Here is a 16175-nt window from a genome sequence, read left to right on the forward strand (position 1 = left end):
TTCTGGAGTATAATTTAACTATTTTATTGTTCTTTTCAGATTTTAATGAATGTAATTTGTATGGACTCTGTAGTCAGACTTGTCAAAATACTGAGGGATCATATATTTGCAGCTGTGTAGAAGGATATCTCCTTCAACCAAACAAAAAGTCTTGCAAAGTTAAAAAAGGTAAGCAGGAGTATATTGCTGTATTTATTTGCTGTGATTCTCCATAAGTATCTAGCTGATCACTAGAGGAACAAAATGCTGAACTACATCTGAATCAGCACTACACTGTGTTCTTATTTTTTAAAGTCCATTCTCTTTAATATAATTACCTTGATCTGTACTTTGAAAACGTGAACAGAAGTTTGGAGTTGTCATAGACCTAACAATTCCTGAAAAGGGAAAATCAGCCCAACAACAAATAGATGAATAGAACCTTTCCTATATTATTTGAAGGTTGGCTTTATAACAATCTAAAACTATTTGAGAAAGATTAACTAAGTAAGTGAACAGTTTCACTTATCAAGGTCTATAAAAATTTCAGTTCTATTCTCCTGAATCTTATGTGATACTTCTTCTTGTACACAGTTGGAGGAGAGAGGTCTTAATCTATGGTAGATAAAAATCAGAAGAGACTTTTCAGAACCTTTTCACACTAACAGTTTGGGGTGAGGCAGGTGTGTGTGTGGTCTTAAACACAATGGATTTTTAATACATTACAATTGCTAATTAACAAAATACTTATAATCTGTCTCACATGTAACCTGCAGATGTATAAACATCCTTTCTCCTCACCACACCTCACCCCAATTTAAATTCTACATCAGTTTAACTACTCCATGCTTCATCTGATGAAATGAGCTACAGTTCATGAAAGCTTATCCCTTTTAATAAAATTTGATAGTCTGAAAGTGTCATGCGCTGCCTACCTCCGAGTAATACTCAGACGCTGATTCCGTGGAACAGGCTCTGGTTTATTCGCAGTGTAGATACAGTATAGGAAAAAAGCTGAGAGTGACAGGAGCGCGCCGGTGCGGGGTTTAAATACCCCGCGCCGGTCAGCGCCCCCTCACTCGTGGTTACGTCACCCCCCCCTTGTCCAACATGTTGTCCTGCCGGTAGGTGAGGGGTTGCGAGGCCCCGCTGGCGTTCCGGGATTGCCCATCATCGGTTTCCCTATTCCTCCGGTGATTGCTGTCAGCTGGGTGATCTCCGTTGCGTTAGCGCTAACAGCTTGGGTGTGCCTCGCGATCCGTTTAGCCGTTGTCTCTTGTCCTTCAGTCTTTGTAAGTTGATGGCTACTTATTTTGAGCCCCTTCCCCTGTTTCCTTGTTATTGTCATGTGTGCCATTGCGCTGATGTCTTCAGCTCAACGGCACTCATGACATACTGCCCCCTGTCCGAATAGTGCCCCCCCCCCCGGTTTTCTGGTTTTTACCAGGAGAGCTGTCAAAATGGTTTTTTTTTTTTTTTTTAAAAATTTCCCGCCGAAGTGTTTTTCGCCCCTCCCTTTGTTCCGCCCTCCACCACGTGCCTTACTAGGGTGTGTTCTTAGTGCGCATGCCCAGGTCACCCCTGGGCGTGCGCATGCTCCGGCCACACCCTGTTTGTTTGGCTCAGTTCGACGAGGAGAGAGGCGTGGCTGGTCGGGTGCTTATCAGCTCCAGGTAGGGCCCTTCTTTTTTATTCCAAGTGCGTCGCCTTTGTTATGTGTGCTCCTGGGCGTTGTCCCCAGGATGCACTGTTGACTTGCTTGCCACTCCCCCGTGGGCCCGGGGCGGGGGGAGGGTGCTGGTGACCTCTTGTTACTGCCTCGTGGGCCCGGGGTGGGGGGGGGAGTCCCGGGGGGGGAGGTCCACCCAAGTCGCGGGCTTGGGGGGGCCCTTTCCCTTGGGGCACGGTAGGCGGGGGGCGCGCGGGGGAGGGGTTATGCAGGTGACGGTTTACTAGTCTTGGTTTTGGCTTGTCGGGGTATGCCCGGTGAAAAGCCCGGGTCAGGTCGGGCGTGTTGACGTTGTGCGCCACCACCCATTCTGGGTGGGGGAAATGTTTCCACCTGACCAAATAGTGTAAAGTTCCCCGTTGCCTGCGAGAGTCGAGTATGTCCCTTACGTCAAAGTGATGTTGCCCATCGATCATCACCGGTGAGGGCAGTGGCGTGCTTGGGTGCCATCGAGAGGTGGTTGCCGGTTTCAGGAGGCTGGTGTGGAACACCGGGTGGAGTCTCCGTAGGTTGTGTGGCAGGTCCAAGCATATTGCCACCGGGTTCACTATCTGCGTGACTCGGAACGGCCCGATGTACTTAGGCCCCAGTTTTTTCGAGGGTTGGGGTGACTTTAGGAATTTGGTAGATAGGTAGACCATATCCCCCGCCTGGAACGTCGGTTGTTGGTGCCGGTGCTTGTCGGCCTGCTCTTTGTAGGCCGCCTGTGCATCCTTCAGCGCTGCCGTGATTATTGGCCACGATTCCGCAATCTTCCGTCCCCAGTCGCTAGCGTCCACCTGGGGTTCCGGGGGTTGTGGCAGCTCCGGTATGGGGATGAAGTCGCGCCCCGAGACTACCTCGAACGGAGTTTTCCCCGTGCTCGTGTGGACGGCGTTGTTGTATGCGACTTCGGCGAACGGGAGCAGTTCGGCCCAGTCGTCTTGATGATAGTTGGTATATGAGCATATGAATTGCTCTAGGGTGGCATTGAGGACCTCTGTGGCTCCGTCCGTCTGGGGGTGCCAGGGAGTGGATAGGGCCTGTTGGGTCCCCGTCAGCGTTAGGAAGGCCCGCCAGAATTTGGAAGTGAACTGTGTGCCTCTGTCGGACACCACACGTGCGGGACATCTGTGTAACCTGTACACGTGGATGAGGAAGAGTTTGGCTAGTTGTTGTGCGGACGGGACCGACGTGCAGGGGATGAAGTGGGCCTGTTTCGAGAAATAATCCTTCACCACCCAAATGGCCATTTTCTTCTGGCTGGGTGGGAGGTCCACGATAAAATCCATGGAGATTTCCTCCCATGGGCGGGAGGGTTCTGCCACCTGTTGTAAAAGCCCCGCGGGTTTGCCTGGTGCCCGTTTGGCCCTAGCGCACGTTGGGCAGGACGCTACGTATGCTTTCACGTCTCGTCTTAGCGCGGGCCACCAGAATTGACGCCTTGTTAGGTGTAGGGTCTTAAGGAACCCGAAGTGTCCCGCTTGCTTGGCGTTGTGTGATCTATGCAAGATCGCTTGGCGTTGCGAGTCCGGGACATAGATTCTGCCTTCCCCCCATGCCAGGTCCTGTGCCATCGTTACCTTGTCGGGGTTTGCCAGGAACCAGGGGTCGGTTTTGAGGGCGGAGGCGAGGTCCGTGCGTATCCCCCCTGGTAGTTGCGGTTGGCGTCGTCTGGGCACAGGTTGTCCCGCCGTCGGTTGCGCCGTAGGGTCGCGCTGCCTCCGAGCGCCGCTTCGGGTGGTCACGGCCATCCCCAGTTGCGAGGCGGATAGGACTGTCCCAATGGTGTCTGGGGCGGGCTCTTCGTCTTGGGGCAGTCGGGAGAGGGCGTCGGCCAGGAAGTTCTTTTTACCCGGCATGAACTTCAGCTGGAAGTTGAAGCGGCTGAAGAATTGGGCCCATCGGACCTGTTTTGGGCTGAGGCGTCTGGGCGTTCAGAGGGCCTCGAGGTTCCGGTGGTCGGTCCAGACCTCAAATGGTTGGGCGGCTCCCTCGAGTAGGTGTCGCCATGTTTCTAGCGCCGATTTTACCGCGAAGTCTTCTTTCTCCCAGACGTGCCATCGCCTTTCTGTCTCGGAAAATTTCCTCGACAGGTAGGCGCATGGTTTCAGGAGTCCCGTGGGGTCCTTTTGGAGTAGGATGGCCCCCAGGGAGAAGTCTGAGGCGTCGGCTTGGACCACGAACGGCCGTTCTGGGTCCGGGTGTGCGAGGATTGGCTCCGTGGTGAACAGCGCTTTCAGCTTGTTGAATGCGGTCTGGCACGCGGGAGTCCAATTCAATACTGTGCCCGGGTTCTTGGCGCGTCGGGTGTCCCCCACCCCTTTGGTTTTGAGGAGGTCCGTTAGGGGGAGGGCTATCTCTGCGAACCCCCGGGCGAATGACCTGTAAAAATTCATGAAGCCGAGGAAGCTCTGGAGTTGGCGTCTGTTGCGGGGGCGTTCCCAGTTCAGCACCGCCTCGACTTTTGCGGGGTCCATTTCTATGCCGTCTCCGGAGATTCGGTACCCCAGGTAGTCTAGGCGCGCTTTATGGAATTCGCACTTTGTAGGTTTGGCATAGAGCTGCGCCCTTCTGAGCTTGTCGAGGACTTGCCTGACTAGGGTCACATGTTCCTTGTGCATTTTAGTGTAGATAAGGACGTCGTCTATGTAGACAAGGACCCCTTTGAACAGGTGTTCATGCAGTACCTCATTGATGAGCTGCATAAACACGAGTCCGAACGGCAGCACTTTGTACTGGAAGGCGCCTAGGGGGCAGTTGAACGCAGTCTTCCATTCGTCCCCTTCCCTGATTCGGATGCGGTAGTACGCCTCGCGAAGGTCCAGTTTGGAGAAGACTTTGCCCGTGGACAGGTGGGCGAGCATGTCTTTCACCAGGGGTAAGGGGTATTTGTTGGACAGGGAAGCCGCGTTTAGGCCCCGGTAGTCGGTGCAGAGCCGTAGGGTGCCATCTTTCTTCTCCCGGAATAAGACGGGGGCTCCGACCGGTGAGCATGCTGGCTCTATGAATCCCCTCTCTAGGTTTTTATCGATGAACTCCCGGAGGGTTGCCATCTCCTTCGGGGTCATTGAGTAGATCTTCGGTCTAGGTAAGGGGACGTCGGGCAGCAGGTCGATCCGGCAGTCCGTCTTGCGGTGGGGGGGTAGTTGGTCAGCTTCCGCCTCTCCGAAGACCTCGGAGAAGTCGGCGTATTGTTCCGGTAGGTCTGCTGTGGTAGCGGCGTTGTCCTGTGTAGTCGCCTCTGCTCATCCCACAGTGGGGTTGGTTCTGCCCGCCGGAACTGGTGCCCGATACTCGCCGTCACCAAATGTGAAGGTGTGGGTCTCCCAGTCGATGCGCGGGTTGTTTGTCGCGAGCCATGGCATTCCCAGGACTGCAATGGGCTGTCCGATGTGGGTGACGACGAACGATGTACGTTCGGTGTGAGTGCCCATTTGCAGGGTGACCGGCTCGGTTTGCATCGTAGCCGGTTTCCCTCCCGCTGTAGAGCCGTCCAGCTGGTGGAATTCCAACGGCATGGGGAGGGGGAAGCAGCGGAGGTCGAGTTTGGCGACTAAGTCGGGGTGGATGAGGTTTTTTGAGCACCCCGAGTCCACTAGTGCCGCGGCCGTGGTGGCTCCGTTGCCGGAAGAGAGTTTAATTGCCGCCATTATCACGGAGCTTTCGCCGTTCCGTCGAGGTGGTCCGCGCTGCTGTCCCACCGCCTGCCTCGCAACGCGTTTCAGGGCAGGCGGGGAGCGTTTCCCGCCGGCTGGTCTGGGTCTACGTTGTCCTCTTCCCCCCAGTAGGCGTCCCAGCCTTCCTCTGGTGTCGCTGTGGCTCCGGTCATTCGGTGGTGAGGGGGCGGCAGCGGGTTAGGTGGTTTGGGGCTAGTTTTCGGGGTGGGTTTAGGCGCACTGGTCGGCAGTCGGTTGGCGAAGCAATCTGCCGTCTTGTGCCCTAGTTTTCCACACCTCCCGCAGGGCTCCCGATTAAATTTCTTCTTTGGGTATGTGGGGCCGGCCGTCCCCACATGTGGTGCGGGTACCTTTTTGCAGGTATAGTTCGTGTCTTCCGTAGTTATCATGAGGAAGGTGCGGTGTGCGTGTTCTGCTTTCCCCGCGAGGTGGATCCACCCGTGTAGAGTTTCTGGGTCGTCGCGGTAGAGGGCCCATTGAAGTACGTCGCGGTTGAGCCCCCTTTTGAACATTTCCAGCAGGGTGGTCTCGGACCAGTCGTTGACCTTCCCCGCGAGGGCTTTGAACTCGAGGGCGTAGTCTGGGACAGTGCGTGTGCCCTGTTTAAGTCTTTGGAGTGCGCTTTTCGCCCTCACTTTGGCTAGTGGGTCCTCGAAGTAGCTTTTCATCTCATTGATGAAGGCGGGGAAGTTGGCGAGGGCGGGGGAGCTGGACTCGTACAGTTGGACGTACCAGTCCGCCGCCCGGTCTTGTAGTTTGATCGCCACGGCAGCGATCTTGTCCGCTTCGGAGTCGTAGGAGTGTCCGTGCCTCCCCATGAACTCCCTGGCGTTCGTGATAAAGAACGACAGTTTCGCGGGGTTCCCATCAAAGAAGATGGGGAAGTCCTTTGGGGCCCGGGCGTTTTGTGCGCCCCTTCCTCTCGCTACCCGGCCTGTGGTGTCGTCCGCCTGGGCCGTCTGTTGACCTTCATCTGGCCCGTGGGGGTTCGGCGCTTCGCTCGGGGTGTGGACCTGTGCGGGGACGTCGTTGGGCGGCACGGGGGGCATGAGCGACTGAAGCATGGTCCGGAGCTCCTTCAGTTGGGTCTCCATGGCCGCGAGTCTAGCTCGTGCGTCCTCGTCCACCATCCGCGCCGCCGCTGGGGCCGGTTCCGTCGGTGTGTCGGCGGGGGTGGGTTGCCGGTGGGGTTCAGTCTCTCTCGGCCGTTGGTCCGCTTCCTCCGCCGTCTGCTGGGTTGCTCCATCATCCTCCTCCATGCTTACTGCCGTTGGGCTGTCGTTCCACGCCCGTTGCTGGGGTGCGATGTGGGGCGCGGGGTTCTCCGCTGGTCTCGGAAGGTATGTTGCTCCCTCCCGTGGTCGGGTTGCCTCCGTCGCCATCTCCCCTTGGGGTTGGAGCTGAGGCTCGGGTTGGGTCGGGTGGGCGTCCATGGCTCCGGGAGTCCGCGGTGCCTCTGGCCTCGGTCGGTCCTCCTCTGCTTCTTGCTGTGCGGCTCGCCCTCCTTGTCTGCGTCGCGCCGGCCTCATCTTCCTGGTCTTCTCGCCGTCTACTCCTCCCGCGGCTCATTGTCGTCCGGTGGGGCTCGGCGAGGCTGAGTTTATGACTCTCAGCTTTATGTCATGCGCTGCCTACCTCCGAGTAATACTCAGACGCTGATTCCGTGGAACAGGCTCTGGTTTATTCGCAGTGTAGATACAGTATAGGAAAAAAGCTGAGAGTGACAGGAGCGCGCCGGTGCGGGGTTTAAATACCCCGCGCCGGTCAGCGCCCCCTCACTCGCGGTTACGTCACCCCCCCCTTGTCCAACATGTTGTCCTGCCGGTAGGTGAGGGGTTGCGAGGCCCCGCTGGCGTTCCGGGATCGCCCATCATCGGTTTCCCTATTCCTCCGGTGATTGCTGTCAGCTGGGCGATCTCCGTTGCGTTAGCGCTAACAGCTTGGGTGTGCCTCGCGATCCGTTTAGCCGTTGTCTCTTGTCCTTCAGTCTTTGTAAGTTGATGGCTACTTATCTTGAGCCCCTTCCCCTGTTTCCTTGTTATTGTCATGTGTGCCATTGCGCTGATGTCTTCAGCTCAACGGCACTCATGACAGAAAGGTGCTCCCAGACTCCTTCTGACTCCTGTACATAGATGACTGCTTATAATAATTAAAGAAACTTTAAAGTAAAGAGAATGTTTTAAATTCCTTCAGATACCAGATGTGAGACCATTGTGCTCCTAATAGCATCCACAGAGGGTTATGCATATTTCATTAGTAGTAATAAATTAAATATTTAAAGGAATTGGTAAGCTTGCTTTAAAAGGGTCAAAGGGAAGAAACGATTTCCCTAATCAGTAAAGTGATCCAATAGGCCAGGTTTTTATTTTCTGTAAAGTATTCATAATCAGGACGCATGAAGATCACAAATGGGATGTTTGTTATAATCATGCCTGCCGCCCGCCCCCATGCTCCCCACCAAAGGAAGCTAACCTACTAACTCCAATAACATTTCCAAGAAGTGGAAAAAATACTTCTGGCAACTGTGCATCATTAAAACCAAGTTTACTAACTTACTTTACTTAGTTATTTTTTATTCCAGAGAGAGAGAAAGAGAGAGAGAGAGAATTATAGGAATTTACTGCACTGTACATTGGAAAATATAGTGAGTATGGTATCAGGGAAATGTGAGCAGTAGAATATGATTAAAGATATTGATTAACTAAGGAAACTTGGGTTTGTTTAAAATTCATATTGATCCATAAAGCATAGCAATAGGTTTGAATAAATCTGAAAGGAAGTTATACAACAAAAATCAATTTCATTTTTCCTCCTATCATACTTGAAGATGACATTTTACTGATGCCATTGCTGGAATTATAATGAATTATTCACAATTAATAATAATAGAGAAGTGCTAATGTTTTTGATTCACTTTAACCTATTATTGTTTAATAAGGAAAGCATTTCTCAGTATTTTGAATGACTGCAGTAAAAAAAGACCTATACAACAGCAGTAATGTAAATGTAACAGTTTTATTTCTGAGTAGACATATACAAGATTGTGTGGCTACTCCTACTAGACTAGCCACAAATGTCACTAGGAGAAATAAATAAGGAAAGAGATTCCCAAACAAATCTTTTATAGTTAAAATATCATAGAAACAGACAGGAAAAGACAAGCAGTTATTAGAAGTTTGCAGGCGTTGTTGCATAATTCATAAAGGGTTAGAAAAAACATGTTTCCGTTGGAGCAGTTTGGTCCTGCATACAAAATGACATATATAATCCAAAATATGGTATTTTAACCTTACAGCTTTGTAACTGTGAGCAAAAAAATGTAGCTATAGTACAGCAAGCTATTCAGTTATCCCGTATAAAACTCTAGGTCTACAAGAGTCTAACTTACTTAGTGATTGCTCAGATCTGTACTTGTAGAGAAGGTGTCCTTGAAGAAAATATCCGTCAAGTGATCTGTAAACATGACATTAACCCAAGAAACAGCAAGGTGTGAAATTGCTGGGTCTTGACTCTCTTTGGTCTAAGAGGGAGGGAAAGAGAAACACTTTCAGGCTTTCAAGAGTCTATTACTGTAGCCTCTATCAATAAAGTAGATGTCTATTATTGCCTGTGGTGTCTGCTTCCTGGCTTGGTCTACCTCAAGGCCTGACTTCAGTCCTGAAGCTTGGCTGCTTTCTATTCAGAGAGGTAGAGGACCTTGCCTCTGATCATAGAGATGGCATCTGATCCCAGGACACCCCACCATGCACTGAACAACTTGCTGAAGCATTATTACAACACCACCACCAAGTGGATTTAGAAAAACAAATCTACACAATGCCATGGGGCAACTAACACAGCATTTGGGACAAGGTTTGCTTCAGCCAGAAATAGCACATCAGCCAGCAACCCAGCCAATAATGCTGTGCTTTTGTGGGAGTTTGCCAGAGAAGCTCAGAGGAGCCCAGGACCAGTTCTTGACTTTCACAATTCAATGTGAATTGTCATGGCAGGTCAACCAGCAGTATTTACTAAAGAACTCACCAAAGTGAATTTTGTTTTCAGAAAGAAGGACCATTTCTCTCTTCCATAGCTCCTTTCTTACAGTAGTGCTTGAATACAGTGATTCCTTCCCTCAACAGTTAGAATGATTCAGCCCACGGAGTGCAAATGGAATAAGCAAAATGGCACTTTTCTCCCACCTCCCCCCAAAAACTAATACAAACAATAAAAGGGACTGTCCTTACTGGCAGAAGCAATGGAAAAACATTAATGGTTTCAGGTGGTGACAGAACCTGAGAGCAACAGAGAGCTGGCAGGATGTTAGCTTCTTTCCTAATTTAAACCGAGCTGTGCAGCACAAAACTAGCATTCTGTCAAGGACTAGTGCTCTCCATTTTTTAAAATACTTTTTTTTGAAAGGACACTAAATCTGTGTATGTAAGGAGCCCGAATAAGTCCTGGAAAGCACTTTGTAAAAGCAAAAGAGTAAAAGCCATATTTTTATTCACTTTAGTCCACCCAAACAAAGATACATTATATTCCTGAAAGTGGCAAATTTATTTCTGAAATGTGGAGAAACCATTAGTTCTTCCCTTTATGGTGTAGAATAGAAGAGAGATCACCTGTTGTCCTACTTTCCCTCTCTATTCTGTTGCCATGTTGTACTGTACATAAAAGAGTTAATGCTGGAATAACTACTTCCTTTGGGACTGTTCATGCTAATTATCCACTTAACCTATCCAGTGGCTCTGGAAAGTTCTGTGCCTTTGTATGTATGTATGTATGTATGTATGTATTATGTTAATTCTCGCCTCTTGTTCATGTCTGTTTTTGCCTGCTTTTTGTCTCATGTTTGCAAGTAAAATATTTGGATGCTTGCTAATGTTTACTAAATAAACACCAAGGTTAGGTTTTTGTTTTTGTTTTTTGCTAGCTGTAATGATTGGCGTGTGTGCTTGTTCTGATATGGACATAGGGGTTGACTGAAAGAGCACTGGGAATTAAACTGGAAATTACTCACTGTAATTTTCCAACAGGAATTATGGTGTTATCATAAAGGAAAATTAAAGGAGAAATACGGTTCAAATGACAATCTGAAAATCAGTCACTTGAGTGAATTCACACATGATTAGTGTCAGGTCGAGGTTCTGATTAGGCCAATCAGCTAAGTTTGTCAGATCCAGACAGGCAACAATCTGGATGCTCACATCTATTCATTTAGCACTGCCAAAAGCAATAAAAATGGTAAAACGTATGCCCATGCTAATTCTTTCACTGGCAGAATCAGAGAAAAATCCGTAGCATACCCAGTGGTTAGAGAACAGCAACATACAGCTGGCAGGACCTTCTGTGCAGGAGAAATCTTCAGAAACTGTTCAGGAAATGTTGAGGATACTTAGTATTCTGAGGAGGTTAAGTAGGATCACTAGATCTACTACTCATTTTCCCTTCTACACATTATGGCTGATCAGGAATCCAGATAATGCAAGGGACTGGGAATTGTATTTGGACTTCTGGGGGCTTATGGTATCAAACAAGAACTTTCTCTAAGACATCACAACCAGATTTTGAAAATTGTTTTTCCTGAAGCTGTGAGACCATGATTTCATATTTTTATGGATAATTTTTGTAGTACATTCTTTTCTTTTCTTCCTTTCAGCATTTAATAGAACTTTTATCTAACACAAGAATGGAAGTGCTTATTAAAGGAGAAAGTTATTTTAATTGATTTTATGTAAATGTTGCAGAAATGGGTATATGTTATTTTTTTTGTTTGTTTGTTAATTAACCTTTCCTCCTTTTACCTCTCCTTTTTCCTTTTGTGTTTAGAACCTAATGATCTTCCTCCTATACTGCTGATTGCAAACTCTGATACTATTGAAGTCCTATATCTAAATGGAACCAGGACATCTATCCTCGGATTTGTGAGGGGAAGTGGAATTCAGACACTGGAATATATATACAATAAGAACACAATCTGTTGGACTGAATCAAGAGAATCTTCAGCTCAGTTAAAATGCATTGAGACATCAAAAACTGGAAAGCTGACAGATGAATGGATAATTAACACCATTCCTTACCTTCATAGTAAGTATTTTAAGTCTGTAAAAGTGATTCTTCTGGCAAAATTATAAGAATCTGTCATATCAGTGACATGTTTTTCTTTACAGATTAATGCTATTTTATTAATGTATAAATAAAATAGCACACTTATTGGCACATTATTATGGAAGTAAATTCTTACCTGATTCTGCTTATGTTGCATTTGGAGGTACAGGTTTTTAAAAGCTTTAAATAAATAAAAATATTGTCTCATTTATTCGTTAGATTTATATCCTGCCTTTTGTTCAGGAGCTTGAGGCATACATAATGCTTCCTGCTCACATTTTTCCTTGCAACATCAACCCTAGGAGGTAGATTGGGCTGAGAGAGAATTACAGGCCCAAAGTGAATTTCCGCTGTTGAAGGTGGGTCTCTTCAGTGCCAGTTTAACCTTTATATCACATGGCTTTATTTTTAAATTAATATAATTTTATATAGTAGTATTAGAAAGAACAACCTAAAGAGACAGTGAAGAGAAATTTTATTTTATTACTTTAAACATTTGGATGCTGCCCATCTAAGCCAGCTTTTCCCCAGGCAGCTTGCAATACATTAACATACAAACATGTATGTACAGCACTTACATTGATTAATGATGAAAATTAACAGTAACAGTAGCAGCCAAAGTTGTTACATATTCCTATGTGGCATATACATTTAAAATTGACATGTAGGTATAAATTCCTGTAAGTTTCTTGCCTTTATTTTCCTTCTTTTCATAAGCATAAGCCTGAGAGAATAAAATATCTCTGAGTGCATTAATGCCATGGGCTTGAGCAGAAATCTCTCAGCATCACCCTTAGCAGCTGGTCATCCAGGTCTGAGTGGAACCAGCAAAAAAAAAATATGTCCATGTACACCCAACTCAGATACCTTTTCCAGAAGGATTGCATGAATGGCAGTACCTCCCTGGATTTGGAACTTATATTTCTGTTGATGAAGCCCATGCACATGCCTTTTTTGCAGCCTCATGGTAGTGCTGATTCATATCCGGTAATATTTACAGTCAGGATTTTTTTACAAGTACTATACTAAGTATCCCTATCTTACTTGTGCATTTGGATTCTTGTTCCTAAGCACATACCAGGTAGTCCTCGACTTATGATCACAATTGGGACCAGAACTTCTGTTGCTAAGTGATGTGGTTGTTAGGCGAAACATCACATGACCGCATCACTTAGCAATGGCAATCCCAGCAGTCCCTGTTGCTGTCATTATGTGACTGCCAGCAGGGGAAGCTAGCAGGAAGTTGCAAGCCCCAGGCACTGTCGGGTGGGGGAGGGAGAGAGGGTGTGTGGGAGGGTCGGGGAGGGTATGCAGGGGTCCAGTGCTGGCCGGGTGTGTGAGGGCCTCAGAACCGCTTGGATTTTCAGCCCCAGATTCAAGAGGTTTCTGAAGCCCCTCCACTTTGGGGCTGAGAATCCTCTGTAGCTGAAAATCCTGCTTGAATTTTGGCATGGAGCTTTTTCAGCCAGCCCCCAGAGATTTTGGCACAGAGCTTTTTCAGTCATTAACTTTCTGAGGAAGCTGGCAGGGAAGATTGCAAATGGTGATCACGTGATTGTGGGGCTCTTGGCAACTGGTCATAAGTGTGAACTGATTGCCAAGGGCCCAGATTGTGATCACATGAGTGTGGGGGTGCTGCAATGGCTGTAACTTCAGGCACAGGTCATAAGTCCCTTTGTTCAATGCTGTCATAAATTCAAAAGGTCGCTGAATGAATGGTTGTAGGTCGAGGTCTACCTGTAGTGTTACATTTGTGTCTGTTCAGTAGTATTTTGTTATTTTCAGCCCTTGTCTCTAAGCTATTAAGATAATTTCTGAAGTAGCAGTGAACCTGTTCTAAACTCTTCAGAGCAGTTTCTAAATTCCTGTAAGTTTCTTGCCTTTATTTTCCTTCTTTTCATAAGCAGCAGGCAATGAATTGTTGCCTCACTGGACTTCTTGGCCTTTGGGCTGAAATAAGCCATTTGTCTCCACCCCACATGCACATACAGAAGCTCAGCCATGGATAGAGTCATAATGAGTTGGTCACTGTGTCACTGTGCTGTATCCTTCCAGCATCACAACTAAAAGAAACATTTTGATAAAAGAGAGAAAAAAACGATTCCTTCATTTGCATGCATTAGAAACACACACACACACACACACACACAGACAATTATGTAGAGGCTTATTAAAAATCTGCATGTGGGGATGTGTGTGTGTGTGTGCATGCACATTTGTGTGTATGGTTGTAACTTACTTTCTTGTTCTTCTGTGGGGAGTGGGGGTGAGGGGATTTTTGTTACTTGAAGAACTCTGAGAAATAAGCAAACAAACGAATGAATAAGCAAGCAAACAAGGAACTGCTCAGTGGGTAGAAGACTGAGCTCCTTTTTAAAACGCTGCTCAGCTTGAGGGAAAACTGCATGCTCGTAATATTTTAAGGCCAGTAGAAATGAAGATGATTAAAGGCCCACTTCAGATGTATTAGTGTGGGATGGTGGGGTGGAAATGAGGTATGAATTGGGGCATGCAAAAGGTCCACAGAAGCACCCATTTCTTGTGCTTGTCCCTTCTCTCTTTCTCAGTGTTCTTCTCTTAGAGTGAGGGGGGATGTTCAAACCAAACTGCAAGGTCCATGTCCTGCTACATGCTCTGCTACGCTCTCAGAAAGGAGAACAAGGATGTCCATAACATTTTCCTTTCCCTTCCCCATCATCTCAGCCAATAAAATGGCTGAGAACTAAGGAAAATGATTAAGGTGGGAATATGGGCTTTGGGAAGAAGTCAGAAGATGGGAGGGGGCAATCAGATGATAAAAGATCCCAGTTCCAGTGTTATAATACTAACATTTGGCTGGGTTTGGCTTTTTACCAATACAATACAGAGTTTCCAAAGTCTGCAGAAGATTCTGGATGGTGCTTTAAATTTGTATAGATCTAAATGGCTAGATACCTTGCAATCTGCCTTCTTAATTCTTGTTTATCCTAATTAAGATATACAGAGAAGTTACCCTTAAACATATGCTCATTATATCAGGTTTCAATAACAAGAAAGGCCATAGAAGGCTGAGTTCTTAGTAATTTTGAGCATTTTATTCTCAGAATCACTGAGAATTCAAAGACTACATAGTTTAATGGTTGTTGTTTTTTAATTGTTTGGCCTCTCTGTATGCTTTCCATAATATGGCATACTGTTATAGTTTTATCATTTTCCCAAACAACAGGGTTTTTTTTTAAAAAAATGATGAATATAGAACTACTTCAACTTGACACTTTGCATTATGAAGATTTTTTATGAAGCCACTGAAAGCATGTTTTCTTAAAATGAAGTTAACTTAAAAATGGAGCAGAATCATTTTTGGCATAGTCAGATCCTCAGTATGTGATTTTTCTGAATCATTTCAGGAGCAAAGTCATTTAATGTTTGGAAAAAATAGAAGAAGAGTGAGAGGAACAATAATGTATGAAAAGGCTGGGCTACTCTGTCAGGATGTATAAGCTGTTCAGTTTATCAATATATCACAGAACAACTGGGACACAATGTGATGGTCTATGCACTCAGTCTTATGGTTCTGAAGTTGATCATAAAATCTAATTCTTTTGTATGCATAATTTTATAAAAATTGTCATGGCATATAAGCAAAACTAATGAGGTAATTGGAAAGTGTTTTAAATATCTGCCACTGTCCTTGTTTTCAGAAGGACACTAGAATTTCCTTCAGTCCCTCATCAAAACAAAAAGTTCAGTATTGTTTCTATTGTGTTTCAGTAGTAACAGAAGTTAAAGTAAACAAAATGTGCCTCTCCCCTTAATATAATTTTAGATTTTCCACACGCCCAGAGGAAATTGAGTAAATGTACTTTCCCCCCTCTTTTCTTCTTTTTCGAAAGAGTCATAGAGATTAACAATATGATTCAATAACTGACATCTGAAAATATTTAACAAAGCAAGAAAGGGCTAGATGTGTAAAGCAGAGCTAAAATGAATGCAAAATTAGCTCATTTTTTATCTTGAAACTTCCTCAGTAATATTGAAAAAGTAATATTGAGTAATATTGTATGGAGCTTGTAAATATATATCTACAAGCTCCATACAATATATTATTTTCAGTGTAATTTTTGATGGGTGGAAACTAAAAAAATAGGATTAATTGGAAAATTATGCATATAGGAATTTAATATATCCAGTTATATCAATTATATTATATACAAGCCCTTCCTTATTGGTCACTTTAGACCTTAAACATAATTATTTTTTAAATAAAATTTATTTATTTATTTATTTATTTATTTCTCAAATTTGTGCTATCGCCCATCTCTCCCCAAAAAGGGACTCTGAGCGGTTTACAAAAAAATGATGATATGACAAAGCAGTGACTGTGTCTGCATGCATGAGGAATCAGGATAAACTTAGAAATAGTTGCTTATCAGTTTCGTTTTTCTTTCTACCTTCATTTTTTTCTTGAGATGAAATCTGTTGATAGCAATTTTGTTCTGGGCTTCTTTGGGGGGGCTTATAAATTTCTTCAGTTGAATGGCATACAGGTTTGAGTGGCATACAATTCCAATTGCTGTTAACTTAGTTGCTATTCATATCCACTTACTATAAGCCAGTGGTTTTCAACCTTTGTACATAATACCATCACTCATTGTGACCCTTGTTGCTATGATTTCCTAACTTTCTGTTCCAGAACACTAACTGCCATTTTCTTACCAATTGGCAGGTCTTACTAGACA

The 16175-nt window shown here is 46.0% G+C and overlaps 1 protein-coding gene across 1 annotated transcript in view; it reads left to right on the forward strand.

Annotated features, from left to right (window-relative positions):
* The window catches only part of LRP1B (LDL receptor related protein 1B), a 707094-nt gene that overhangs the window by 250458 nt on the left and 440461 nt on the right, over window positions 1-16175 (forward strand). The window contains exons 6-7 of the mRNA XM_063307533.1: window positions 40-168; window positions 11179-11436. Of these exons, the coding sequence (XP_063163603.1) occupies window positions 40-168; window positions 11179-11436 (387 nt within the window). The remainder of the gene's footprint in view (window positions 1-39; window positions 169-11178; window positions 11437-16175) is intronic.

Source organism: Candoia aspera, chromosome 1, assembly GCF_035149785.1.
Source record: "Candoia aspera isolate rCanAsp1 chromosome 1, rCanAsp1.hap2, whole genome shotgun sequence".
NCBI classification, from domain to species: domain Eukaryota; kingdom Metazoa; phylum Chordata; class Lepidosauria; order Squamata; family Boidae; genus Candoia; species Candoia aspera.